At 49.1% G+C, this 26,159-nt stretch overlaps 10 protein-coding genes across 10 annotated transcripts; 6 read left to right on the top strand and 4 right to left on the bottom strand.

Annotated features, from left to right (window-relative positions):
* The first annotated feature begins 76 nt into the window (after nt 1-76).
* BDQ94DRAFT_141114 (uncharacterized protein) lies at nt 77-2,023 on the top strand. Its single transcript, XM_026765757.1, has 3 exons — nt 77-318; nt 515-706; nt 793-2,023. The coding sequence occupies exons 2-3, from the start codon at nt 561-563 to the stop codon at nt 1,751-1,753; spliced, it is 1,107 nt and encodes a 368-aa protein (XP_026627930.1). The 5' UTR covers nt 77-318; nt 515-560; the 3' UTR covers nt 1,754-2,023.
* A 58-nt stretch (nt 2,024-2,081) lies between these two features.
* BDQ94DRAFT_158787 (mitochondrial inner-membrane-bound regulator-domain-containing protein) lies at nt 2,082-5,986 on the bottom strand (the record flags this gene model as incomplete). Its single annotated transcript, XM_026768999.1, has 4 exons — nt 2,082-4,389; nt 4,737-5,312; nt 5,380-5,792; nt 5,933-5,986. 4 exons carry the CDS (start codon nt 5,984-5,986, stop codon nt 2,082-2,084), a joined length of 3,351 nt encoding a protein of 1,116 aa, XP_026627931.1.
* A 441-nt stretch (nt 5,987-6,427) lies between these two features.
* On the top strand, nt 6,428-7,751 carry BDQ94DRAFT_141121 (uncharacterized protein). Its single transcript, XM_026765758.1, has one exon. The coding sequence runs from the start codon at nt 6,619-6,621 to the stop codon at nt 7,033-7,035; it is 417 nt and encodes a 138-aa protein (XP_026627932.1). The 5' UTR covers nt 6,428-6,618; the 3' UTR covers nt 7,036-7,751.
* BDQ94DRAFT_177709 (uncharacterized protein) lies at nt 7,693-10,157 on the bottom strand (the record flags this gene model as incomplete). Its single annotated transcript, XM_026772979.1, has 2 exons — nt 7,789-10,157; nt 7,693-7,731 (listed from the first exon to the last, which is right to left on the bottom strand). The coding sequence occupies exons 1-2, from the start codon at nt 10,063-10,065 to the stop codon at nt 7,693-7,695; spliced, it is 2,316 nt and encodes a 771-aa protein (XP_026627933.1). The 5' UTR covers nt 10,066-10,157.
* Nucleotides 10,158-14,458: 4,301 nt separating this feature from the next.
* Nucleotides 14,459-15,332, top strand: BDQ94DRAFT_141123 (thioredoxin family protein). The gene is made up of 2 exons (XM_026765759.1): nt 14,459-14,770; nt 14,871-15,332. The coding sequence occupies exons 1-2, from the start codon at nt 14,748-14,750 to the stop codon at nt 15,166-15,168; spliced, it is 321 nt and encodes a 106-aa protein (XP_026627934.1). The 5' UTR covers nt 14,459-14,747; the 3' UTR covers nt 15,169-15,332.
* A 938-nt stretch (nt 15,333-16,270) lies between these two features.
* Nucleotides 16,271-16,949, top strand: BDQ94DRAFT_141125 (uncharacterized protein). Its single transcript, XM_026765760.1, has 3 exons — nt 16,271-16,728; nt 16,813-16,868; nt 16,929-16,949. Exon 1 carries the CDS (start codon nt 16,276-16,278, stop codon nt 16,597-16,599), a length of 324 nt encoding a protein of 107 aa, XP_026627935.1. The 5' UTR covers nt 16,271-16,275; the 3' UTR covers nt 16,600-16,728; nt 16,813-16,868; nt 16,929-16,949.
* On the bottom strand, nt 16,638-17,306 carry BDQ94DRAFT_16828 (uncharacterized protein). The gene is made up of 4 exons (XM_026771015.1): nt 17,195-17,306; nt 16,929-17,059; nt 16,869-16,872; nt 16,638-16,720 (listed from the first exon to the last, which is right to left on the bottom strand). The coding sequence occupies exons 2-4, from the start codon at nt 17,049-17,051 to the stop codon at nt 16,680-16,682; spliced, it is 168 nt and encodes a 55-aa protein (XP_026627936.1). The 5' UTR covers nt 17,052-17,059; nt 17,195-17,306; the 3' UTR covers nt 16,638-16,679.
* Nucleotides 17,307-19,271: 1,965 nt separating this feature from the next.
* Nucleotides 19,272-19,873, bottom strand: BDQ94DRAFT_141128 (uncharacterized protein). Its single transcript, XM_026765761.1, has 2 exons — nt 19,720-19,873; nt 19,272-19,659 (listed from the first exon to the last, which is right to left on the bottom strand). The coding sequence occupies exons 1-2, from the start codon at nt 19,842-19,844 to the stop codon at nt 19,437-19,439; spliced, it is 348 nt and encodes a 115-aa protein (XP_026627937.1). The 5' UTR covers nt 19,845-19,873; the 3' UTR covers nt 19,272-19,436.
* A 2,305-nt stretch (nt 19,874-22,178) lies between these two features.
* Nucleotides 22,179-22,634, top strand: BDQ94DRAFT_141132 (uncharacterized protein). Its single transcript, XM_026765762.1, has one exon. The coding sequence runs from the start codon at nt 22,295-22,297 to the stop codon at nt 22,457-22,459; it is 165 nt and encodes a 54-aa protein (XP_026627938.1). The 5' UTR covers nt 22,179-22,294; the 3' UTR covers nt 22,460-22,634.
* A 1,515-nt stretch (nt 22,635-24,149) lies between these two features.
* On the top strand, nt 24,150-25,698 carry BDQ94DRAFT_16875 (uncharacterized protein). The gene has a single exon (XM_026771141.1). The coding sequence runs from the start codon at nt 24,265-24,267 to the stop codon at nt 25,300-25,302; it is 1,038 nt and encodes a 345-aa protein (XP_026627939.1). The 5' UTR covers nt 24,150-24,264; the 3' UTR covers nt 25,303-25,698.
* Nucleotides 25,699-26,159: the final 461 nt, after the last annotated feature.

Raw genomic sequence — 26,159 nt, forward strand, 5'->3', positions numbered from 1 at the left:
GGCAGTGAACCATCCATCAGTTCTCCAAAAAGCCTTTAAAGCCAGAGTCCAGTCTTCCAACTACGTCAGTCCCGCCCGGCGATCCTATGGTTTGCTCGCACCGGTTTCTCTTTATTCTTTTCCCCTCCATCACCATGTTTTCTGGCTCTGACTTCTAATCTGTCTTGCACGCTCAAATTCCCGGGTTTACTAGGAATTCTTACGTGGCCCTCTATTCACTGCCCCGAAATCTCCGAGCTTGATGAATGTTTCCCCTCCCCATACGGGTAGCCATTGCTTGTGAGGGGTTTCCATTTCGGGAAACTCATCTGATCTAAGGTACAGGGTCAAGTGCTGCCACCCATAACACTTCATCATCCACCACAACTCATATAATACTGCTGGTGGATTAATTACTCTTCATCTGATCTGGTTCTGTGTCACCACTTACACGTGATTTTCAATACATCTTATACCATATTTGATCTGTCGTTCTTATAGACATCCTTGTCACCTGACCAACAATACTTAATAGTTGTCGTACCTACTCATTGAATCACCCTCACTGCGTCGTTGTTGATATGTCAGAACTATACTGTCCTATTCCGCCCAGGGATCAGGACATCTACCGCTTCCGGCAGCAGTTTGGAGCGAACCTGGGATCTACCTTTGTACTCGGTCCGCACGATAATACTGGCGAGTCAAATGAATTACAGTTACTGAAAACGTAGGTGCTAGAAACCACATTAAGAACATCCTTTATGGTCATCATGTCTCTTCTATAGGTACTAAATAGTAGTATGTCATAACCAGGTCATTAGCATCCACTGGACTCGAGCAAACAAGACAGAAGTGGGAATCCCACTGGCACTCTGCATTGACCGACGATGACCTCGTCTGGCTCAAGGATGTAGCGCAATGCAGAACACTCCGTTTACCATTGAGCTTCTACTCCCTCGGACCCCTGTTCTGTCGGGGAACAGCCTTTGAAGGGGATCCATCAGAGGTGTACCACCATTGCTGGAGTACTGTGAAGCATCTAATCGAAAAATGTTGGTTTCACGGTATCGGAATCCTCATTGATTTCCAGGCCAGCGCCAGCGGTATAAACCTCTGTGCCAGTGCGAAAGATCGGACAATAGCTCGGGACTGCGTCGCTTTTCTTGCTCAAGAAATAACCTTCCATTCTATGTCCGCGGTGGTCGGACTTTCAGTATCCTCCGGATGTGAACCTGCCCCTGACATGTGCGAATGCTACGACGAAATCCTCAAGATAGCCAATGCCATTGACGCATGTTTGCCTGTATACATCGACGACAACCAAGCTCAATGCAACAAACGAGTCTTCAAGGGCTGCGAAAGCGACATCCCTCAGTTCAAGAGCGACATCTCAATCGGTAAAATCCAAATACCTAGCCAAATGATGCTACCCGAAACAGAGGTCCGAGAGAAGATCAACAAAGCCAAAGCCGAACGATCAGGATTCCAGGAAAAGGTTTTGTCGCAAGTCTCGGAATCTTGGGGCTCGAACGAACGTCAAAGCTTCGTCCATGGCTGGAACCTGGGATACGATGATGCGTTGCGCTTCTTTGGCGCTGCTGTTCAGGGCATCTTGGCTCCGCGAAAAGGTGCAGACAAGATCTATGATATAGAGTTGTGGGTCCAGCAGCGCAAAAGAGATATAGACCCGGAGCAGCTCGGGGAGAATTCTGCGGCATGGGAGGATGGTCTTCGGAGAGGTATTCAAGATTTTTACAACATCATCGGAATTTGAGTCAGTTAAAAGGTAATTATCGGTCGGTAACTTATAGAGATGAGTCTTTATATAAGTCTTTGATTAAACCGCAATGAGCGCTAGAGATGTCTGAGTCACTAGTAGTATCGGATGTTATGCATTGGCTTTCGGGGACCGTGACGGAAACATATTTTGCGATCAAAGAAAACCTGTTTGTATCAGACGTTGGGACTAGCTACTATATAGCACATCAAAACGAAGCAGAGAGGGGCATATTCTTTCCCGATTACAAGTTATATCATACTGTACATATTTCGTCAAATAAAGATCTATTTATACATTGAACACTGCTTCCCGCCAGCCTAACTCAAATAGTATCATTCCAAACAGCTCCCAAGCGCCTCGCTCTATCCAACTCGAAAGCCAACGCACAAGCAGTGTTATAGAATGTGTGGAACTTATCCTTAGATGCAACAGCATCCCGCGACACGCTCTCGGAAGAAACATCAGCGGAGGACTCAGCCGACGCAGAACCGTCAGTCATATCCATGTTCAGGAACAAATCCGTGGTACGGTACGGGTTGAACGGTCCGCTCTCGTAGAAAGCATAATCCAGCTGCTGCCCACGGAAATCGTACTTGTGAATACGAGTTCCTCGGATATCGCTGACGGGGAGGAAGATGTACTCTGCGGAATTGTCGGCGGCGTCCTGGGGAAGAATATCGCGGGGGAGCGTGACTTGTGTGAACGGGGGGAGAGGTAGTTCTTTGTCTGTTGTGGAAGTTCGGGAGAAGAGGTTTCGGAGGGATTCCTCGATGTTTGAGAGGGAGAAGGAGTTGCTGTCTTGGGCCTGGGGAAGGAGCTCCCGGGTGAGTTTGCGAGTGAAGCGGAGGTCAAGTCCGTTCTCGGGGAGGAGGTAGTCGACGTTGCTTTCGGAGATAACGAGTTTTGCGCTGCGCATGGAGAATTCGGGTGTTGTATCTTCGGGTGTGCTGCTTGTTTTGGCAGTGACTTCCAGCTCAAGTTGGGGGAAGACGTTGGCGTTAAGAGCTGATGGGACTAGCCGAATGCGGTAGGCTTGTTGGTGTTCGTCTACTGGTTTGGGAGTGAGAGTGCGGAGAAATTGGGCTGCGCGAGGTATGTCGGTGGTGAAGGTCCTTGGGAGTGACATCCTGCCGAGCTGAGAAGCGTTGACCGAGCTCTCTTCGAAGAATGGCTTGCGCAGGAAGAGACATTTGCCGACTGCTGCTGTGATGGATTCATGGTAGTCGGCGCCGGTTTCAGGATGTGCCTGATGAGTGACGGATGATTTCTGTCGAAGTAGCTTGAAAAGCTCGTCGGATACCCGTGTTTGATGGTTATCGAACAATTCTGTGTCTGAGGGCTTTACCTCGTCAGACTGAGTTGCTGGCGTGGCCCATCGGAACCATGCCTTTTGCCTCTCGAACCATGATGTGTTGCTCTCGGGATCAATGTCATGGACGCTGGCTGGCTCGGTTGAGGGTAGGTATGTGCTGAAAGGTACAGCAGGAGCAGTCCCACTGTAATAGGCAAGGTGCAGGGCCCTACGGGCATTATCTGCATCCTGTTTGTCTTCGGCAAGATAGTAGATTTGGCTTGGCGTATGTGGCGTATTTTGTTCAAATGCTACTCTATAGGTTTTGGTCATCCACGAGAGAAATTCTGGAGTAAAGATGCGGTTGTTGACTTTCGTTTTCGTTTCGTCGGGTGGCAATTCAACGCTTTCCTGTCGGACTCTAGCAGTGGCATCGTGTACAATCTCACTAATTGATTCACAGATACGCTGCATCCCCGTAATCCTCACGAGACCAAGCGAATGCGTGACATCGATCTTTGCGTCGTGCAAGTTGGCTAATTCTTCGAAAGAAAAGTGCTGCGAACTGAGGAGCAGAGACAGTATATGCGTCGGCAGCTGTATATCTAGCTGACCAACCTCATCAAGGACTCCAAGATGCCAGCAGTCACGGAGTATCCTTTCAGCCAGTAGATACTTCCCCTTGAGGCCTTGCGACGCCGCAACTCTATCGGCGACACCTTTTCGGGAAAGATAACTGGTTTCAAGAAACTCGGAGACTCCAGGTGTCCAGCGCGTGGGTGTTGTCTCTGGTGTTCCGTCATTATCCAAATCGTTCTCCTTCGATTCTATTATATAGTCCAATAACTGCCGATAGGTAAATGACGACTGCATTTTGTTTCGGAGCTCCTTCCAATCGGCAACGGGCAACTTGTGGTGGGGTTCGTAGTCGAGACGGAAACTTTCAACACGAGTTTTGAGTAGTTCGCTATCAACAAAAGTATCGTCATTCTCTATTTCTCTCAGAAAGAGGGGAAGCGCATTTTTGTCGGTGACTTCCTTCGGTTCGTCCTTGGCTATGCGTAGTCGACGACGTTGCCGATCTTTGACAACTACTACTTCACCAGGATTTCCAAGCGAGGTAACAGAAATCGGTACTTTTTTACCCAGTCTCCGTTTGAGCCGGTGCTGAAGACGGTTGTGGCCGGGGGTACGGCGCGAAGATACATGTTGCGGCGGCGTCTCGTCGTCATTGGCATCAGTTTCGGTGGACTCGAACCGGATAGATACATTATGCCGGCGCAAGGAGGGAGGGAGAAAGCTTGCTCTGCATTCTGGGAGCAGCCGGCAGCCTAAAAGACTTGCTGCACTGTTGGAAGATCGAGACAGCATATGGACCACGAAACGAACACACCAGACCGGAGTCCAAGAAAAGCCCGGGACTGAAAGTTGAAGCTCGGATTGATGCAATCTGAAATACCCGCTAGTCTTGAAGCGGACTAGTCCGTCTTGTGGATCCACCCAAGCAGTTCCTCGATAATCGATATGGTTATCGGAGACTACGCTTACATGGGGCAGTTATCTACCCCGACATTTTGGTGCCACAAGTGAGAAAGCAGACATTTTGAAGAACAGAGGCATGAGTAAAAGTCATAGGGGTATTATACAAGAGACTGCTTAACGCCACGAAGAACCATACTGAATCACTCCTTGTTCATGACCTCCCAACTCCGCAAATCCTCGCGCACATCGAACTCCGACAGTTCAAACTCCGAAGTACGGTTTTTCCAAGCCTTGCCTTTGGGGTTGTCATACAGTTGCTGCTCTATGCTCCCGCCTTTCCGGGTATGATCAACAGCTGGGGCAAAGTCTGTGCCTTTCACATCATTGCGATAATGGTTGCTTGAAGAACTCCTTGGTCGCCTCTCAAAATTGGAAGGAGACAATCGATTGTCTGATGAAGCTTGCCTGACGCTTGTGCGCCCATGTGGTGACAGTCGATCTGCCTGACTCTCGATAGATTTCTCGGCACGGGCATCATGGCCGTCTGCCCAGCTAATGCCGCCGGAGAACAGTTCTTCAATCAGCTTGTCGGCCGGTAGATCGTCCGCCCGAGAATTCCAAGACGCAGCCAGCGTGCGGCGGTACATGTCTTGCATATCTGTCACTTCGCGACTCTGGGTGTTGATCGAGGGAAGCCGACCCAGGTCGTCATGTTCGCCTTGTTCAGAGGATACAACCCCAGCGATTCCGCCAAAGACCATGGCTGATTTGAGAGGCGGCCTGAATGTCATCAGCAATATGCTCCTCGAAGGGAGTAAAGCGTCTTCCGGCATAATATATGACATACGTAATGTAGTTCCGATCCCCTTCAACTTGGCGTGTGGCTATACCAACTTTTAGTGTGCTGTTGATCTTGCTATCCTGCATCAAGTATCTCCGGACGATGCCCTCGTCATCGTCACTCTTATCCACATATTCGGAAAGGTTGAGTCTGATCCTTCCTAGCAGATTCTTCTCGTTGTTCCCTCCTGACGCAAACTCTTGAATAATTTCGAAATACAACTCGCATTCGTGTAAAGTCTGGTTGCGGTCGATGGTGAGCCTGACCTGCAGGACCTTCTCGTAATTCCAATATGCCCGATGGTCTATGATGATCGCCTTATCTGTATGTCCATGGTGTTCAGGCGCACTAGATGACGGTAGGCGCCATTTGACGAAAGCGGTACCGCTCACGAGTGGAACATTATTGAGGTCGATAATCTACAATAATCATAGCAGTTAGCTGGGAGGCCATTTGGGATGTGATCCATGGACTCTTACTCTGAGTATTAACTCAAACCGGGGCTGCATCTGGCATTGGCATCTTCAATACTTCTATGGATCGAGCATGATCGACTTACTCTCCGGTTCTTGGGGACTAGAGTTGCATCATTAGCGCAATTGCCAAAAGACATGTCATCTATTCTGGTGACCCGATTTGTTTGATGAGATATAGAATGGGTAACATACCGAAGGCCTGCATGTTTGGCAAGCCCGAAGCGAAGTAAACGGCTCTGAATCACTAGTCTTTCATCTATTCGAGTGTCCGGGTAGCTTCACGATGTCCTGAGAGGCGCTGCCGGTCGAGGCCCTCTCCGAACCCCCACATCCGGAGCAAAGGCGGCGAGCTTCCCCCTGACGGCAGGAACTGACCGCCTGGACATATCTAATCAGGATCACGTACGCGCTAACGTTTGAGGACTTGAAAAGATGGGCGCTCTGGAATATTTATAGACAGTATAGATAGCCCTCCGAGTAGTAACTGTAAGGACAAGTCAATGATCGCTGCGAACCATAAAGGAAGCTCATTGGAATACAAATGGCGCTGCGGGGCACCGTTTCGGATCATGTGACTATTAATGGCGGTGAACTGGCAGATGGCAGTAATGGCAACCGACAAAATCCCAGGGACTTCCAAGAACTCCCATCGCCTCAAGGTTCAACAACCAGCGGGACGTCGCTATTTTCTGGCTCAAACTACCCTATCGAAGCCGACAGTTGTACATGGTTGTCTAGTGAACGCTAGCTTTCAATAACCTACATCAACATGGATCAGCAACTCCCTCTCTCTCCGCCTTCCGAGCCGACGCCTTCACCCACAGCCAAGGCGGTCCCGCAGGACTCCCCTGTCCGCACCACTGCGATTCATGAATTGTTGCCTGAGATCCGTATTCCGGGCGAACCATTACCGCCGCACAAGTACCATCCAGTTACTTGCACTCCCATCGACGAAGAAGAAATACGCTCCCAGCTTGAACAACTACGCCAGGAATTCCCGACACCAGAAGCGGCCCTGAAGGCGCAAGAACAAGCTGCAAGGGAAGTGAAACAAAAGTTGGAAGACGCCGAGAAGAAGCGCGAAGAAGTCCAGAAAGCTATGGACAAGAAGATCAAGGAACGCAACACAGAGATGAAAGTCTTGTCCAAGTACCAGGAAGTCAAGACTTCGAACATCCCGTCCTAAAGCCTGTGCTCAACCGGAGAAATCTATACAAACAATACGGACATTTTCAAACAACGCCATCAAACAAAAGGGCACCACCAATCCCTCACAGGGGAAAACACAATGAGAGTTGACACGTTGTGTGACCTTGATGCTCAAACAATTAGCAGATGGCGCTCGAGCAGGTTGAACTCCTTCTCTTCCGGCCTCGCTTTACGAAAACCGGTCCCCAGTGATGAGTCTAATAAGCCGTACTGTGTCTTCGGCACCCTCTTAGGGTTGCTTCATCCAGAATCTCTGGGTGACAGACTTGTATCCGGTCCTACTTCGATGGAATTATTTTATTCGGCTCGGCAAATTTACTGGCAAATTGGGCCAGTTGCTCTCTACAGGGCTCAGAGATATTCAGGAAGCGTTCATCCATGAACACCATGATGAGGTGATTTTGCGATACGGCAAAGCCAATTTCACCACCTGGCATGGCTTTTTTTGAGGTCTTTTGACTATGGATGTGCTATTGCTAATATTAAGACGTCGTCTGTACTTGACGTTGAACCGGCAGCGCAGAACGTCATGAACATTGAATGCATCAACATCAAACACATAATTACTCATAGGATTAAGTAGACTCGTTGTCCATCAGATCGTATATCCTTCAAATATCACGCCTCATTACATTCACAGCGATCCTAAGACCTTAACCAGAGCGGGAAGCAACTAGGAAAAGTTAGTCTGTGCCTCACTGTGCAGTTGTTTATTTTAGAACAAACTTACCTCAGAAGCGTCCTCAACGAGTACTTGCGTTTCGTTGACAAACTTCGAAGTCAACAAGTCGTTGGCATTTCCAAGGAGGCCGCCGATTTCGCCAAGCATTTCGGGTGTAAGGATTGGCGCAACTTCACTCAGGATCGGCGAGACTTCGTCGATGAGGTTGCTTGTCTCATTGACGAAATTAGGTGTCAACAGATTCGTTGCGTTGCCCAGCAAGTAGTTCACCTTCGTGAGGAGAGCAGGAGTGATTGCAGGTGCTACACTATCAATCAGGTTCTGGGTCTCTTCAACGAACTTGGTGGTCAAAAGCTTGTTTGCGTTGCCGAGAAGTCCGCCGACCTCGCCGAGCAACTCAGGTGTAATGACTGGCGAGAGATCGTCGATCAATCCTTGCGTCTCATTGACAAACTTCGCTGTCAATAGGGAGTTCGCATTGTCGAGCAAACCTGAGACCTCTGATAGCAGTTGAGGTGTGATGACCGGTGAAAGATCACCGATCAAGCTCCGGGTCTCCTTGACGAAATCGGTCGTCAGTAGGTCATTCGCATTACCAACCAATGTCTGGGTCTCATCAACGAATCCGGTGGTCAACAGAGAGTTGGCGTTGCCCAAGAGACTGCCAACTTCCTTCAGAAGAGCAGGGGTCAAGACTGGAGCCACGGCGCCAATCAAGCCCTGAGTCTCGTTAACGAATGTCGGTGTGAGCAGGTCATTGGCATTGCCCAACAAGCCAGCAACCTCTGCGAGAACAGCTGGTGTAAGTACAGGGGCAACGGCGCCGATCAAGCTCTTGGTTTCCTTTACGAAGTCGGTGGTCAACAAGCTATTAGCGTTGCCCAGGACCGAGTTGATCTCCTTGAATAATTCGGGGGTCAAGTTAGGAGCAACAGTTTCGATCAAAGATTGAGTCTCATTGACAAAGCCCGGTGTCAAGAGGCCATTGGCATTGCTGAGGACCGAGTTGATCTCCTTGAACAGCTCTGGTGTCAAATTAGGCGCGACCGTGTCAATCAAAGACGTTGTCTCCTTAACGAAGTTTGCGGTCAACAAGCTGTTGGCATTAGTCAATAGCGTGTTAACCTCCTTCAGCAGTTCTGGAGTCAGGATCGGGCCGACCGCGCTGATGAGCGACTTCGTTTCCTTAACGAAGTCTGCAGTCAGGAGATCATTGGCGTTGTTAAGCAGTGTGCCGACTTCACCAAGTAGCTCTGGTGTCAGTACAGGAGAGACAGCTTCGATAAGCTCACGCGTCTCCTTCACGAAGTCGGCTGTCAACAAGTTGTTTGCATTGCCAATAAGGCCGTTAACCTCCTTGACAAATTCAGCAGTCAAAAGGTTGTTGCCATTATCGAGCAGGGTAGAGACCTTCTTGAACAACTGTGGCGTGACAAGCGGGCCAACCGAGTTGATCAGTTGCTGGGTCTCGTTCACAAAGTTCGGCGTCAATAGGCTGTTTGCGTTGTTGAGGAGACCGGTCAATTCAGTGATCAACTGCTTGGTGAGTAGGTTGTAAGCAGTGTCGATCAGGGACTTCGTCTGGTCGGTAGTCTTATCGTCGAAGAGATATGCAAAGTGGTTGAAGAACGACTCGACATTCTTCAAGAATGTTGGCGACAAAAGACCTAGGAGGCCATCGAGGCCATCACCAATGTCTGTCAAGAGATTTCCGGAAGAGCCGCCTGCGGATGAGGAAGAACTCGTCGTTGCGGAAGACGCGGCATCCTGCGTGGAGGTGGCAGACTGACCAAGACCTGCTGCTGAGGGGGATGCGGCAGCACTGCTGCTTGCTCCAGCATTTTGGCTGGAGCCACCACCTAGGATTCCACCCACCAGTCCACCAAGAAGATCTCCACCCTGTGACTGGGTAGCGGTTGTTTGGCTTGACGAATCCGGAGCTGCGGCTGTTTGCTGTACGGCACTGGGGGTGGTTTGCTGGCCAGCTACATCGGCAGATGGCTGCTGGTTACCGGTATTTGTGTTTGTGTTTGTGTCTGCGTATGACTGCTGAGTGGCAGCATTCGCGGTTTGCTGGTCGGCACCAACATCGCTGTCTGGCTGCTGCTTGGTACTGGCCGTCTGCTCAGATGCACCAGTTGCTGCCGCCGAGGCTGCCGCCGCCGCAGTTGCCTCTGCTGCTGCAGTTGTTTGTGCTGCAACATGTTCCTCTGGCGCCGGGCTCCCCTGTGTAGAGATGGCCACGGATGAGGAAACCTGGGCCGGAGTTGCCAGCGAAGTGCTGGAAAGCAAAAGGGCGGAAAGAAGGGCCGAAGAGACGCGCATGTTGAGGGTGCTCTCCACCAGGGAATGCCAGCAATTGACAACGGACGGGTCAGGGTCCAGATCAATGCAGATGGCAGGGCTCCTTTTATGCCTGCAGATACACGGCAGCCACCCGCTCTCTCCACATCGATCCAAATATCGAGACAAGGCCGAGGGCTGTCCTTAACCCCACATGTGAAATGACTAGGACGTGCTGGGGCGTCTCATAATAGCCATACTACCGAGACCAGGCGGATTGGCCTCTTCCTAACCTAACGGGGATAATTCCTTTTCGGTCCCTGGTCAAAGACAACGTGACGATCGTCCGTAATTGGACCACCAGATGAGTACCCGAATCGGCTACCCACCGCAGGGGAATGTTCCTCTGCTCCAACCGAGTAGGCGGTTTGATCTGGAGCAACCCATGCTTGTCGGAGTGAACCGTGCACCTTAAGGTGCGTTAGGGGCTCTTAGCCTTGCGGGGGAACGAATGGCTGGGAAGGGAAATTACGAGGTGCACTTAGGATCATGGTTTGGCTCCCGATATGGGCTTATTTTTCTGCTCTAGCTTCCTGGGTACCTCGGTGATCGACACCAAGGCCCATCATTTTGAGTCAAGCGAGCATCTGACAAAATTTGCCCTTGCGGCTATGATGCCATGTCGCAATTGACTCCGTGGTGGGTGTTGACACCACAACAGCGATTGGATGTGCCTTGGGAATCAGGAGTCCTAGTTCCTGGCTAAGGGGTGTGACCTGGGACGGTCCACTTTCTCGACTGTTACCCAGTGGCAGTGTTCGCCGTTCACGTTGGTTATCAAGCTGTGGGCGACTATCACCTAAGCCATCTACGGCAAATGTTCTCCGACTTGACTTTGCGGGGACGGGTGGAAACAGTAATGGAGTTTACCGGTAGAGCCTGCGTCTCCAGTGATGGACGCTACGGTCTACTTGCACGATTAATCGCTGAAATGCACTCAGTGCAATGGCCAACAGAAGTGCCCAATCCACCCGCAGCGAGGTTGCACTCGGCGTCCGCGAAACAGCGCAAGGAGCAGTTGCCGTGCTGCGAGGTTCGGCAAGAGAGATGCTCGGTAACATGTGAAGCAGCAATGGCCCTGGCTACTGGAGTTGGCGTGCGGGCAGTTGGGCGATTTAGGTTTCCCCCTCGGACTCGGTCTAAATTAGCTTGATGATCGACGGCGACCATCAAGCGGGGTTGGCGCCATGGTTCCTCGACAAGCACACGAAGGATTTCTTGGTCAAGCTGGGGAAGGAACGGGTCAGGGCACACCCATTACCGTTGATACTCGAGTATGCTATCCTTTACTGAGGATGGTAATCCCCCTCATTTCCATATCGCCAGATACAAGATCCCCCTCGGTCGCGAGTCATTATTCTCGACGTCATAGCATCACACCAAATGAAGAAAGCAACAGAATGTTACATTACTGGACCTGCATGATAATTTTTCCACGATGCAGTGTGCGGGTTATCTTCTGCAGATAGTGGCTCCCACACCCGCATTAACTTTTCGTAACTCCGAGGTATTCCCTCACCACCCGAACATCTCACCTCATCCTTCAAATATAGAGCGATGTCTCATCCTAGGATTTCAACCTTTAGAAAATCTAAGCCAATTCGTTTTTAACGGCTCCGGAAGATTGTGATCCGCAGCGACGACCGCACTAGCCATCACCGACCTTGGGATGTCAAGAAGATGAGACAACCAGGGGGGACTACCCTATCTCTAGGAGATCGCATATTGCAGACTAAAACATTGTGCTACATGACACACCGCAGACCTTACTTCCAGACTACCACGTCCTCAGAGGCAAAAGCAGGAATTGATTCTGGCAAGGGGAAAGGTCATTTGACGGCTCGGGCCCTACTTTCTCGATCAGCAAGGAGAGGCCGATCTTGCCGCATCCAAAACGTGCTGACTTACTTCCGATTCTGTCGTATATAACCAGATAAGTTTTCTACCAAGATGATAATTATAGAAACTTCCTATATTCCATGGAATCATCCAGGTACGAGAAGTTATTTCAATGCTATTCTGGTTATTTTGGTTCATTATCTGCAGGATGGTGTGCAGTGTGTGGTGGGTGCTGGGTTGGGTCGGGACCAAAAATCAGACCGGATCTACTTCCGCTCTATTTTGTAACGGTAGCCTGCTTCAGTGGATGGCCCAAATATGGAGTAAAGTCGGTTGAATGATCTGTATTTAGTTTTTTCTCCCTAATTCCTACTCCTCTACTTCCAAAAATTTTTTCTTTCTGCTCTGCTGCACTGTTGGTTATTAGATAGGGGTTGGTATATCTTTGAGGCTGTTTCAAGCTGACAATGCAAAATTCAGGGTCATCTCATTGCTTTTTCATTCTCCGATCTAGCTCTACTCGATTCTAGACGCGTTGTCAGTCTTTTCTAGATACCTAGACCAACAACCCTAAGCGGAATATGCAGCGGATTCTACCTGTTTCGTCTATCCCATCACTGAGGCTCATCCGTCCATGCATATCCAAATGGGATACTTATGACCCGGTGTTTCACTCATAGCCCTATTTCCCGTTAAGAACCTACCTATATACCATCTCAGGCTAGAACAATGCTAGCTATGGCAGACTTTTCGGGGCTAGACGCACTAACTCAGCACTCAAACACACTGCGTGATTTATCCATCGAAACGATGCTAGGGCAGACAGAGACTACTTGCCATCTTTCCTAACTGGTCTTCTTGATATTGATATGGCCCATTTTCCTCGGAAATATGTTCAGGGATCAGATACCTGAGTTTGGGCCTTGATGCCGTTCCAAAATACCTGCTATTAAGTTCAACTCAATTTTTCTTCTTGTACTTGATCGAGCCTGCTATGTAAGATGCTGTCTATGCAGGCGTTTCACCATCTGAAGCAAGAATATGGCTCTGAATCCATCGGATCCCTCAAACTTGCAGAGCCACGTAACAACGCATGCGGCGGCGTAGGAAGGTCGTCGCCGCAGCTAAACTCAACTAAACAGCAAACAAAGAATTACTATTAATGAGTGTTGCAAATGGCTGACCATCTACCTGCAAGTCACCATGTTATCTCTGTCCACTGCATATTTCCTACTTGTAGTTCTTTCTTATATCCTTGGTCTTCCTCGCTGTCTCAATCGGGGCATGATTGGGTCTTCTACTCAGCGTCTTCATCGTGGCTCTGAGGCCTACGTATTCCTAGCCTGGGTAGAGACATCTAGAGTCAGGGCCGATTCCGACCTGACTGTACTGCCGAGCAGAGCCTGTCTGCAACATGTATTAGCGACGTAGCGGGTTGCCTGTGGGACTACTTGCTGGTAATTTCCCGGAAGAGATGCTCTGTCACACGGAAGAGGAGGAAGCTCAACTATATGATTTACACTACCTCGTCTTACACCTATAATGCACCGATAATTCCCGTGCATTTTCTCTATCTTGTGTTATATATACTGTTCGTGTTCGATGTCTCTAGCGTTTTCTTGTTAGAGCGGACTTATATGTTGGAAATGGGAGAGTAAGATCTGGTAGCATGTAGTATGGTAAAGTTGATATATGTGAAGTTATCATAGACTGGCCATCACTCAGCTGAGTTTCTCTCCAGTCTGATTGGCGAATGTCCCATTTGCGTGGAATGTTTCGCATCGAGGAGGACTTAAGAAATGTATCTCGTTTCCATAGACATTTCGCTCTGTCACTCTCTCTTTCTTTGTCGAAGTTTTTTTCTTTCTTTCTTTTCTATAGCTCTGATAGAAGCACTTGTTATCATGCAGGTGGTCGAGAGAAGGATGTATGTCTTGAGTTGCCGGTCTATCATAGCTGAGGTACATTAGGACCTGAGTGACAAGGAACCTTGTTGCCTCTCTGCCTTTGCAGACAAATTTAACACACCTAAATATTTGCAAGTATTTATGGTATATTCACAAGTGAGAACTAGAGAAGCTTTCCTAAATGCTTGTCCGAGCATCTCTTAGAGGGCTGGTCAGTAACCTCGGGTCCAGTGGCCGTTCAAGACTTTGTCAGAAGGGATCTTGAGTATCTAATATGTGAACTGTATTCACTTCTATATAGCGGATCAAAATTCTAGTTGCACTTAGGCTACCTACAGCCTGTTTCTATATGAACTCCTAAGGCTATTAGTCATGTTATAGGTCTCTCAATAGCACAACTAGTATTGTTCCGCTCAAACATCCTTTGAAAATACCTCAGCCATCCATGTACACTACGTAAGCTCAGCTCAGAAAGAGTCCCTCTCAACATCATTTTGTTATCTGCACGACTGAGGGAGGGGCAGATCCATCCCGTCGAATAAGTGGGGTGTTGAGGCTGACGATCCATTAGCGGACAATTTTCCAGCACGATGATTCGACCACAATGGCTTCAGCTGTTCAGCTGTTCAGCTACTCAGCCGTACAGTTCACAGCAATCCCGCCGCTCCAGTCCGTCCATGTCCGATAAATCGGAGGGCCTGAGCGAAGTGGGGTAAAACATGACTTGATTCGATGAATATGAGATCAGTGACGAGTTCAGCATGTTGATACTATAAAAACCATCGATCTCCCTCCCGTCACGACCTACTAACTCGTCCCCTATTAAGACCGTGACTACTAGGAAATCAACTAACTAGCACCACTCCTTCACGCTATCCTTCCCTCGGAATCAAATCCTTATCAATAACTTTCTGCATCATGGCTGTCACTGCTATCGAAAGGTATGACCTCTAGAAACTTTACAACCATCTCCTAATCTCATTTCCAAAAGAAAAACAAAAGTGGGTAACTGACCAATCTCCTCCTGTTCTTCTCTACTAGTATCTCCGACTTCCTCACCCTCATCAACTCGGGAGATGTGGTGATCATCGACTTCTGGGCTACATGGTGTGGTCCTTGCAAAATGATTAGTCCTTTCTTTGAACAGCTGGCCTCCCGGCCCGAGTTCAGCGCCATCAAGTTCGCCAAGGTCGACGTCGATACACAGGAGGATATTTCTCAAGAATGTGGAATTAGAGCCATGCCGACCTTTATAGTATTCAAAGATGGCCAAAAGCTGGACGATATGGCGGGAGCTCACCCCGGTGGCCTGCAAGGTCTTGTTCAGAAGTATGCGTGAAGTTGGTAAGCCATATATAGTTACTCTATGTGGTTGGTCATGGGGGATTTGAACCAAGTGATATGCGGATTGCTGTTTTATATTACTATCTACAAGTGTCTTGAATCACTCTGGTGATTTGCTCTGTCATTCGATATTGTTGACATTACAAATTCGATTCTCTGTAGCTGAGAGATAAACGTAGAGTGCGATAAATATCAGGTTTCATCGATTAGAAACGAAAATTCGAAATATGATAGCTGTCATTACTACTAGACCTAGTCAACTAATACTACTGGGATAAGCCTAAAGAATATAATTCATGACCTTAAAGGAACATGTCCAGGATTGAGCTGTAAGACAAGCCATGACTTCAAACAGATAAACAAGATATAGCTCGAAGAGCTTGAAGAGCGAGCACAAATTCAGTTACAATTCTGACTTCAAAGAATATTGAATATGGTCCTGAACCTTCTGGTCGTTAACTAGCCCAATTATTGCTCCCTTCCCACGCAACTGAATATATTCAAGCCTAGTACCATTCCCTTACACCTACCACGAACTGTCCAAGAGAACAATCAACGTGAGCCCGCTACACAAATCACGAAACGACCCCTATACATTCCAAATATACCCATCTGGCCAGTCAATCCCGTCCTATCCCCGACCTTGAAACATAATGATAGCCTGGCTAGTCACACCTAACCCTCAGAATGACAGACCTATAATAGAGAATGAGAAAGAGGAAACCTCAATATTAAGATTTCATAGCATGTCTGATGCGACACCAGAAGGGAACTATGCCAAAAGAGTTTCTTGAAAACGGGTTAATTTTTATTAGACACGAAACATATCGTTGCGGATCCCTAGGACTCTTGACGGAATGGAGATTCCACTTCTTTATCTTGACTGCTTGGGGGAGATTATTTCCGAGAGGATTGGAGGTGCTTTAGTTTCTTTCCTATTTTCATTTTTCACTATTATGCTTGGTGTTGATGCTTAGGCAAAGGGTATAGATTGAAAGCGTGTGTCTGGGATAAGGAATGGCTTTGGCATTTGTTTTAAGTGCTCACTCTTCTCAGAGCTTGGGAGCAATATGAGGTATTTTTAATAGTGACTTGGACCGGTATGTCTAAGTTGGAGGTTTGTTGGGGGACTTTGGTGGTCACAATGGGATTGAATACTAGAAGTTATGAATGTAATCATATCTCCTTTCATATAATTTCCCTACTCCCAGACTCAAGCTGTTATTTCCACATTATTGGCTCTTATAACTGGTTATTGTTATTTTTCTTCATATCTCTGGCCAATATATCTTCCGAATTCAAATTCTGGATTCTGAGAACTTCGCGCGAGCCTAATCGTGAGTTTTGTGAGAACTGTGTTCTACAGGTCAGCCGGCAAGAAGCAAAACGGTACTTTGTCTCAGCAGCCTCTGTCGAAGCTAAGTAAACTTTCTTTCTAAATAAAGCTTCGTGTGTCTGTGTAACACCGTATTCGTGACGTTGTCTATACAACTCTCGCATGGAATGCTATGGTTTCCACAGTTGTTCTGCAGGCTCTCTACCTTCTGCTTTTGGACTATACCAAAGATTCATAAACTGGTTAAGTTCAATCCTGATACTGGGTGGTCTAGCTGGGAAAAGAAGGTATATTACTACTTACAATAGAATACTTTGTTTAGGATCAAGAGACTGAAGGTAAGAATAGTGGTGGTTTACCTACCTGACGCCATCAGTCTATAATCGCTAAGATGGGTGTTCAACTACAGTGTAACTTACGTAGAGATGATTATAACAAGTAAATCCAGTGTGACTATGTAGTTTCTCAGTATCATTTTGTTTGTGCAGATTAATAATGTGTTGCAATCCCTCTGCACCATGTTCGCTTGCTCTGCCAGTCATAGTGAATACTTACAAGGTATATTAACAAGTGAAAGACATTGCGATAGATGTCAATTAAAATCACTAGCATGTTGCGCATATAGGCAACAGATCTGACATCGTACAAATTAAACACAAGTAGACAGGTCAGGTGATTAGCGCACCTGTCGTGAACCAGAGGGGTCAAACATTTGATGGTCCTCATTCAGAATCTCATGCAGTGTCATTATGATGGTAGTAACCTGGTCGACTTCACCTCATGTTGCACAAGCCTCAAGCCACTCTTGTGACATATCAGGCATCAAAGGCAGATCTCACAAGGACGTTTGCATATCGGTTTCAGCAGTTACGGCGATTGAAAGAAAGCCATGAAGCATGTGCGGTGTTACATCGGAGTCAGCTGTCCAAGTTCTCTTCGCTCAAAGCAGATGCGAAATGGCCAGCTGAAATGGATCTCCTCTTGGTACATAGCAGAGGTGAGTGACGGTGTGACATATTGTGCATATTGTTCGGCTCATTCTTGAGCCAAAAGCACTCTGTGCTCAAATGGTCTTGGTATCTATATAATATAGTTTGGCTGGCTGTGGTTGTCTCAGTCCACATGCCATGCCATATTAATAGTGTCGCAATTAAGTGCTGACATCAACTAATGTGCCCCGGCTTCGACAGACCACGGTTAGAGGGTGACCTGAACCGATGTGATGGGTCTGGCTGGCCAAGAGGTGGTGGAGACGAGCGAGGGGTATAATCCTCAGCTGGAACGAGGGTTGGCAGTATCGAAGAGGGAAGTTTGTAAACATTTACGTCAGTAGTAAATGACTGTTGTCTCACAACAGAACTATAAAGTCGATCAGTAGCTCAGCTCCCTAAATAGGGACTTCCTACTTCGGTCTCCAGCATAAAAGGACCTCCCCAGAAGTACGAGAGTGATGAGTCCAGACCATTATTCCTTGTAGCTTTGACCCCTGGATCAGCGAACAAAGTACGCATACCTATCTCCAGGATTTTTGTGCTCGGTGTCTCCTTAGATAGGAGAATAGATGACCCCAGCTCCCTTGGAGGATGAATCCGAACGAGATGATCTCATTTCGACTCTCCTCAAACAGTCCAGGCCAGTCCATCCCCTTCCCAAGATGGCTAGTAGAACAGGTGACCAAACTGGTATGCACTGTCAGCAGAACCAAGTGGGTCGACACCACCATTACGCTCGGGATTAGAGGAGGAAGAATGAGGTTAAAAGCCCAAGATATCTCCTGGTAGTATGCATCCCTACAGTAGTACGGTGCCCCCCTCTGCCATGGCTGACCCAGTGTACCCCCCTGGTCGCCAGCACGGAGATGGGGTCGTCTGAAACACAGAACAGGGATTAGCCTCAGCAAGGCAGCCCGTATTGGCCAGTTGCAGTCCGGGTCGGGGGAGCTAAAGTCTGACTCTGGTTAAGATGGGCGAGGACTCAGCGCTTAGGCGGGCGTGTAAGGTAATGCATGGTATTGATGCAGGTTGCATCTCACTAGCGGTACCATTAGGCTATCCCAGACCTGCTTGCGAGCGGCTTCAATGCGCGCGCGGTTGCAATAGTTTCTTCAAGGCTGCCATGCCGTGTCCCCATCGTGGAGGTCCGGGTTGAATCCGGAATCTTGCATGAAACCTCCGATAATCGAAGCCGCCCGTTGCATCCAGGCGTGTGATGAGTGTGATGGGGGAAGGTCATCAAGGCAGACAATGGGGCGCAGCGCTAATCCATGGTCATGTGAAGGAGAGAGAGCCTTTGCGTTCCGGGAGATATTTCAGGGTTAGCAGGCATCGTACTTCGTATACAGTTTTTCGATGGATGCAGATGCAGGTCGTGGTTAGTAGCAGACCGCGCAGGAGAGTAAGTTTGGTGAGTTTAGTTAGTTGGTTGGTTAACTAGTTACTCGTCCCGCTTATCTCATCGCCCATATGACCCGAGGCTAAGCATGATGTATCTGATAGTAGCGGGGAGATTCCTCACAATCGACTACTGTAGACCATCAACTAGTCAAACAATATTCTTCTAGTTCGACTCTACATTGTTCCAGCTGTGTCCCTAGTTCCAATTAATTCTCCGCCCATTATGTCATGGCTGTTCTGCAGAAACTTCGCCACAGTGATGTGGCTCAAATGACAGCAGCGACGGGTGAGGCGCAGCAGCAATCGGCCATCACCGACACCGCCGTCAAGTCAGTTGTCCACCAACGGGGCTTTTCCTGTTGCCTGCCTGCATCCTGCATATCCTTGCTTGCCTACTCTCTGCTGCTTCATTTCTTTTTTTATACACTTTTGCCGTCTGTCTATTTGCCCCATGAGGCGATCCATGCCTCTTTTCCTCCATTTTCCTCGACACCAGCCTTGCTAAGTAGGTATAGGCTAGGGTCCCACGATATGTCATAGTGCGGGCCATAACGGTCGTTCCAGCATTCCGCATCCAATCTGATGGGTCGCATGGCCTCTAGTGCACAGCTGACGACGCTGGTTGCTTATGCCGCATTCTTGCGCCAGACTGACTACCTTGCCATCTGGTGCCCGGATCCGACTCCAGCCGACACAGCGATGCGCTCTGCCATCGTTTCTCTCGTGCCTCCATCCACCCAATCTCCTCCCATGCCTGGTGAGTGTACTCCGCTTTGATCGAGTCCGCTGCTGGGCGCGTGCTGAGACCGAAGTTTAGCATCGTCTTGCCTCACCCATTGACCCCAGGCACTGCCGCTTTTTGGTTGATGCTCCGGCCTTGGTTGGGTTGATGCCGTCCGAGGAGGGTCGTGCAAGGTCGGCTAGGGGATGACATGACCACATCTTTGGATGAATTTTTTTTCTCGCCTTCATTTCAGCCAGTCCCGGTGTCGCCGGGCGCCCACTACCCCTAAATACCAGGCTTGTGCACTGGCTTGCCACCGATCCATGTGCTCGGAGTTTGTGCCTGGTCATGGTAATATCTCCAGATTCCGGTGTCTCCTGGAGGACACGAGCACAAGCCAGGGCTTTCACTCAGCCAACCATGAAGCAGCGGGTGGGCGTGCAGACTAGCGACAAGTTCTACACTTTAGGGTGGTTCAGGGCAACGCGAGAAGCGCATGCATGCAGATCGGGGGTAGGTTCGACGGGAGAAATCCCCCTTTCGCTACCTTTGTGCTGCGTGTAATAACGGAGTATCATTTCTTACGAGGAGGCCTCCCGTCCGACTGACTTCCCATTCGAGAAAGTCTGGAGATGACCGTCGACGAAGCTCAGTCCAATGGTAGATCGTAGCAGGGATCTCAGCTGCGGCGTATGAGCCGGACTCTGAGGGTGTCAGCGAATCTGAGGCCAGAAGAGACCTTGTACCAACTTCCAAGGACATTTAGCTCGCCCCACGATGCCCTCAACCCCTCCATGATTCATCAGCTGAGTCTGAGGTCTTTCCCCCTCTGCTACCCGAAGGGGATTAGGGGATCCGAATACTGTTGTGGATTGGAACGACCAGGCCGGGTTCGTTTCACGTTGCCCTTTCCCCATTCCGTGCTGCATCCATATTTTGATCAGGGCTTACTCTGAGGAGACAGATTCCTCCTATCACAAGTTAATCGTGATGTTTGTCCTCTCCGATGTTGCAAGAAACAAAAGTGCGATAAGAAGTAGTGCAGTGTGCCGCACAACAATACGCAGCAGGCAGAGAGTATCCGTTGGGTCACGATCTTTGGAACCGAGTCGGTGCGACAGCGTACTGGTGGCCAGCGGCTTTGTGGACCCTCCTGAACCTTTGGTCGATAACGCGTGGGATTTCGGGTAGATTATCTGGTTCCTCTACACTTGATCCGGAAAGACCCTCTGTAGATAGTTGTTGTTATGGAGTATGTGGTGCTATGGAAGGCATTCTTTCTATCTACTATGTACACGGCCGACTTCAACGCGCTGCTAATGTGAGTCATACGGCAAGCAGATGTGGGTTCTATTGTGCTTTTGCCGCGGGCAGCGGTCTGTATAACGCGTTGCGCGCAAACTTGAGCGCGCGGGGGATTTACTCTTTTTAGTGGAAGATGAAGTTGTGATGATACAATATTAGTTGTCTCGTGCTTTTTCGTGTCTTTAAATTATGGTTATTTCTCTCCCTTTTGTCCCGTGACTTAATACAATTGCTGGTTAATAAGCCGCCCATTCCGGCAAAGACAGAGAAAATGCCCTGTTTGGGTATTTTAAGAGTGCAACTAAACCAGATTTCCTCTTAAAAACCCGCCATGGGAGGGCCGAACAGCCTACCATAAGCAGCGGTTTACTAGGCAGATGTTCTTCCCAGCTGAAGTTGGGATCCACCAGGTGGCGGAAATGGGCGCCGGCTGCTATTGTCTTACTCGATTGGGCATTAGAATTCCCAGGGCAATCGGGTGATCTTCACAAACCAGGTTAATGGTGGGGGGTTTCAGCGAGGACATTCACCACGTTCTTCTCTCAATAGGGACAACAATCAAGATCCATGGAGACTGGACTAGAGGACAGCATCCAGGACGGCTGCTGAAATGATGCTGTCTGTGAAGGCAAGAAAAACAGAATCAGTTAAGTCGACCCGACCAGTCTATTCTGCCGACCAAGGACCGTTTTCCAGGAGCCGAGAGAGATGCATCCGTGCATGCATACACTCCAGCCCTCCATCCATCCGGAAGTGGATCAGCCATCGGGGCTTAGCCAGCCCTCTTGGTCATTGCAGTTGGCATCGCCGTGCCCTGTCTACCTGCACGCCGGACTAGAATGCATACCGTCTTCTGCAGCGCCTCCCACTTTCCCAGCTGCTGTTGCTGCCGCCCCCAGACGGCTCATGCACCACCATCTTTCGCCTTGACGTCTTTTCCATCTGTCTATTCCTCAGTGTAACCTCCAACTTCTCCTAACTCATATGCGTGAACGGGATGTCAGACCTGACGGTCCGTCCGACCGTCAGTCTGGGTCGTGCCTGTGACACACGGACGAGGGTCTAGTCCGACCTCTTATTCCCACCGTCGCACTCCGTAAATGTCCAGAGCAGTCCAGACACGATCCCAATCTCCGCAAGAAAAAGGAGTTTACGACCAAACAGAACGATCAAATGAAGAAATACACGCAACATAATCTGAATAGAAAAAGTAAAAAAAGTTAAAGGGGGTAAAAAAAAGCACCTAGCTCCGAGAGGGATTTTGATGATACTACTACTACTACTACTACTTAGCTTTCGTGCTGTCTCTCCCACGCGATTCGACCGCTGAGGAACCATCCGAAACCCTCCAAATCAGGTCGCAATGCCGCCAGGGAACGACGGGCGCCTTGGTCGAACTTTCTTGCGATGCCGCCAAAGAGTTGTTTGGAACATTTCCTCGTCTTTTTGTTCCCGGTATTGTTTTGGAGGGGTAGATAGGCTAGGGGTGGAAAGAAAGAGAATACTAACTAGACTAAGCGCCTGTTGACCCAAACTTATCCCGTAGTTAGGTACTGTGCGAACGAGAGAGTGTCCACCCTACACAGAATTTGTAGTATGTACTTAGTGTGCCATACACACTAACATATGCTACCTACCCGCCCCGATCGTAGTGTGGTCTAAGTTGGCCCCATTTCTTGACTCAGGTGTGGGAAAAGAGACGGTAGTTAGGGAATCTCTTAGCAATGACATCTTTGGATCGACCACGCCAGGACTGGTCGGGTGTCTCCACCACCGACGACACTTCTGGACGCCTGCATCCTGCTAAACCCAGCCCGAAGAAGAACAGACCTGACGCTGCTGCTGCTGCTGCTGCTGCGCACCTGAGATCGGACGGTCAATCCGGACGGTGGCCAATTTTTCTCTCGTACCATACGATCGGGATTCCGCGTCTGCATGAGAGAAAAAAAAAATTCCTCCCCTCTAGAAAAAAAAAAAAAAAAAAAAAAAAAAAAAAAAAAAAAAAAAAAAAAAAAAAAAAAAAAAAAAGGAGAGAAAAGGAAAAAGAAAAAAAAAACATAATTCTAGGGAAACAAGTAACAAAATGAGGGGGAAATAATAGGAAAGGTAATTGAAAATTCTAAAATGAATAATCGAAAGTCGCCGGTCTGCGCCATTGGAGACTTTCCAACTTCAAGGCAAAAGCTGGATGGGTAAATGTAGGGCGCGCGTGTTGTGTGTGAGTGTGTGAGTGTGTGTGTGTATGGATATGGGTATGTATCAGTGTGTATGCTGCTGGATACAGTTGGGATTTGGATCTGATTTTTTTTTATTTTTTATCTTATTTTTGTTATAGAGAAGTGACTCGATAATGTTATATTGATCAAATTTGATCTCTCTCTTTCTCTCTTTCTCTTCTTATTTATCCCTCGACTTCTCTTTTCTTTTGGGTCTGACAGTCGGAGCCAACGTTTCTTGACATTGGGTGACAGATCTGCCCTTCTCACCTCATTTGGCGGCTGTATAAATCCGCTCGGAACCACGGTTTTGGCTGCTGCTCCCCCCTCTTCATACAGTACTGCCTCTTACTGTATCCATCCTGCATCCCATCCAATCCATCCATCAACTCCCTCAGTTGACTTTTTTACCTCCATTTAGGATTGACTGATCCATCCCGAAAAGTTGGTCGGGACTCTTGCTTTCCCTTTTGGGTCACCCTCGCCCCTCTCCTCTTTTCCTCCTTCTCCTCTTTCTTCGTCTTCCTGCTGCTTCTCCTTCTCTTTGTCCTTCTCTCTTCCCCGTTTGTCCCCGCCTCGCTCTTTTTCTTTTCTTCCTCCCCTCTTCTGCCGCTCGTCTGGTCCTTTTTATTTTTCATTTTTCTATTTTAAACCTTTTTCTTATCATCGTTGCCATTCCTTTCTTTTACCCTCACTTCTGTTGCGCATTCGCCCACACACACAGTAATTTCGACCTATACAATCCTCTTCCTCCACCACCACTACTACTACTTACTACTTAAGTAGTACTACTTTCCACTCCACTCCCGGTTCCTGACGGTGGGGATTTTAATATATACTACTACCAACCTCCTCCCCCCGGGCAGGCAGCCTTCCTTCCGACTTCTTTCTAGTCTTTCCGCGCTGCCCCTACACGCCTCGGTCCTCGTGACTCCAAGTTACTTTGCCGTCACGCTTCGGACTGTATCGGGATAAATCACTCGCTGTGGGCGAATGTCGCCTCTATGCTATTTTTCAACCCTATCTTAACTCTCTCTTTATTGATCCGCCCTTCATTTTTGCGTTCGTTTGTCGTCAAGTATAGCACCATCTTTGCTCGTCACTGCGCAGTCTAATTATGCCAACCGTCTTACTGCCCTCGTCGGCAGCCGCATTCGCACCACGCTCGTCGCCGAACGTGGTGTTGAATGCGCGCATCGAGCCCTGGCTGACTGCCACCCTCAAAAGAGTGAACCGAGTCAAGCGACCCCTTAACAATGTCACCCAGCATACCAGATGCCTTACGGAGACCCTGTCATCCCCCGACGCCATCTGGACGCTGTGCTCTTTGATGTTTCCCAAGGCCCCCGATGCGGAACTCAAGAAGGACGACAACCCACTCGTTGAGGCCATGTACAACTACCAAATGGTCCACGTCGAAGCGTACGTCGTGCATGTCGACATGGTTTCGCAGAACGAAGTCGCCTTTAAATTGACCCCGGAGACCATCGAGGCTCTGGTCGACTACCACAAGGACATCTATTCCGTCGACACGGCTGCCAGCACCTGGGACTGGCCCGACAAGGATAGTCAGCTGAAGAAGCTGCACGAGGAATTTGTGCAAGCCGTCAACAAGTTCGTCTATCGCACAGAGGCGCTCGCGCTGGAAGGGCTCGAGGAGGATGGCGCAGGCGAACTGCTTGGTGGCCGCAGCGATGACGCGAAGGCGGCGATAACCAGTCTCTTCGTGCCTCTACTTCCCCCGCCGCCACGTGTAGTTGACGTCCTCCGCTCGACCCCTCTCCTTCCCAGCTCGACCGTACCGGGAACCTGGTGGCAAGAGCCGATGCCACAAACACTGCCTTTGGAGTCGTGGAAGGTACTCCCATCCAGCCCAGCAACAACCAGCACCGGCGAGCCGAACGCTGGTATGTGGACCACCATGAACGGCATGGGAGAAGCGCAGCTTACTTCCCCGACGTTCAGCCAGCCATATACCACGTCACCATACAATGCGACACAATACTACAGCACAGCGGCGACGTCGGCGGCCATCGCGGCGCTCCCGCTGCCGAGCATGCTAGTGCAACCGTGCAGCACAGCGGCTGGTCTGGCGGGGTTTGGATGGGAGAACCGGTACCAAGATTTTACACTGCCATACGGGACAACAATGTAACAGGTCCATGGAACCAGACACTTGATGTTAACGGTATCCCTGACTTCGCGTGTCTTTGGAATAGATCCGAGGATCCGTACCGACAACATGACTACGGCTCCATGCCACCGGGGCCCGCGTACACACAGTCACGAGAACGACCGGGGTCCTATCCCCACGGATACCCTCATCAGACTAATTGGCATCAATGACGGCGTTACCCTTGATGATTTGCGAAACACATGATACACCCTCACGTCTTTGCATTGGTTTTCTTATCTCGTTTTTATTTTCGATGACACCAGTTTCCACCACAAGTGCCCTGTTCCTTTCGTTTGCCTTTGACAGCGCTAGCGTTATTTGTTTGATTTTTCTCGTTCTATAGCATCAAGAGCGGCGGGTCGGCTGTTTGTTCTGGTTTTGGGGATGCCCCCTTTCAATCCCGCATTATATGTCATGAAGACCTGGTTTGCCTCGCGGCTTGGGATATGATTTGGATGAGGAATGTTCGCCCTTCGTTTCGTGTCGCGGAGTTGGGAGGGCTACTGTGCTGTGCATGGTGGTCGTCCTGACGACATCGTCTGCTGGGTACAGGTTACCATCAGTAGCAGAGGTGGCTAGCGACTGCTGTGGCTATCTACATCTGGGATGTGATGGCTGCAGAGTTTGGCAACACAAATGATGTGGTGCAGGTAGCCCTGGAGCGCGTCTCTGATCTGGACATCCGCCTGTGGCGGACCGGTCGGGTCACCAACTAACGGTCTGTGACCATAAGTGGGACCTTACGAGACTAACTCCAGGCTTACTGTCCCGTCAATGTGGCTGTCTGGTAGGTTCATCTCCTATCATCCAGGCTGGGTTTGAAAATACCTGGATAC

This window comes from Aspergillus welwitschiae (assembly GCF_003344945.1).
Source record: "Aspergillus welwitschiae strain CBS 139.54b unplaced genomic scaffold BDQ94scaffold_11, whole genome shotgun sequence".
Taxonomy (NCBI): domain Eukaryota; kingdom Fungi; phylum Ascomycota; class Eurotiomycetes; order Eurotiales; family Aspergillaceae; genus Aspergillus; species Aspergillus welwitschiae.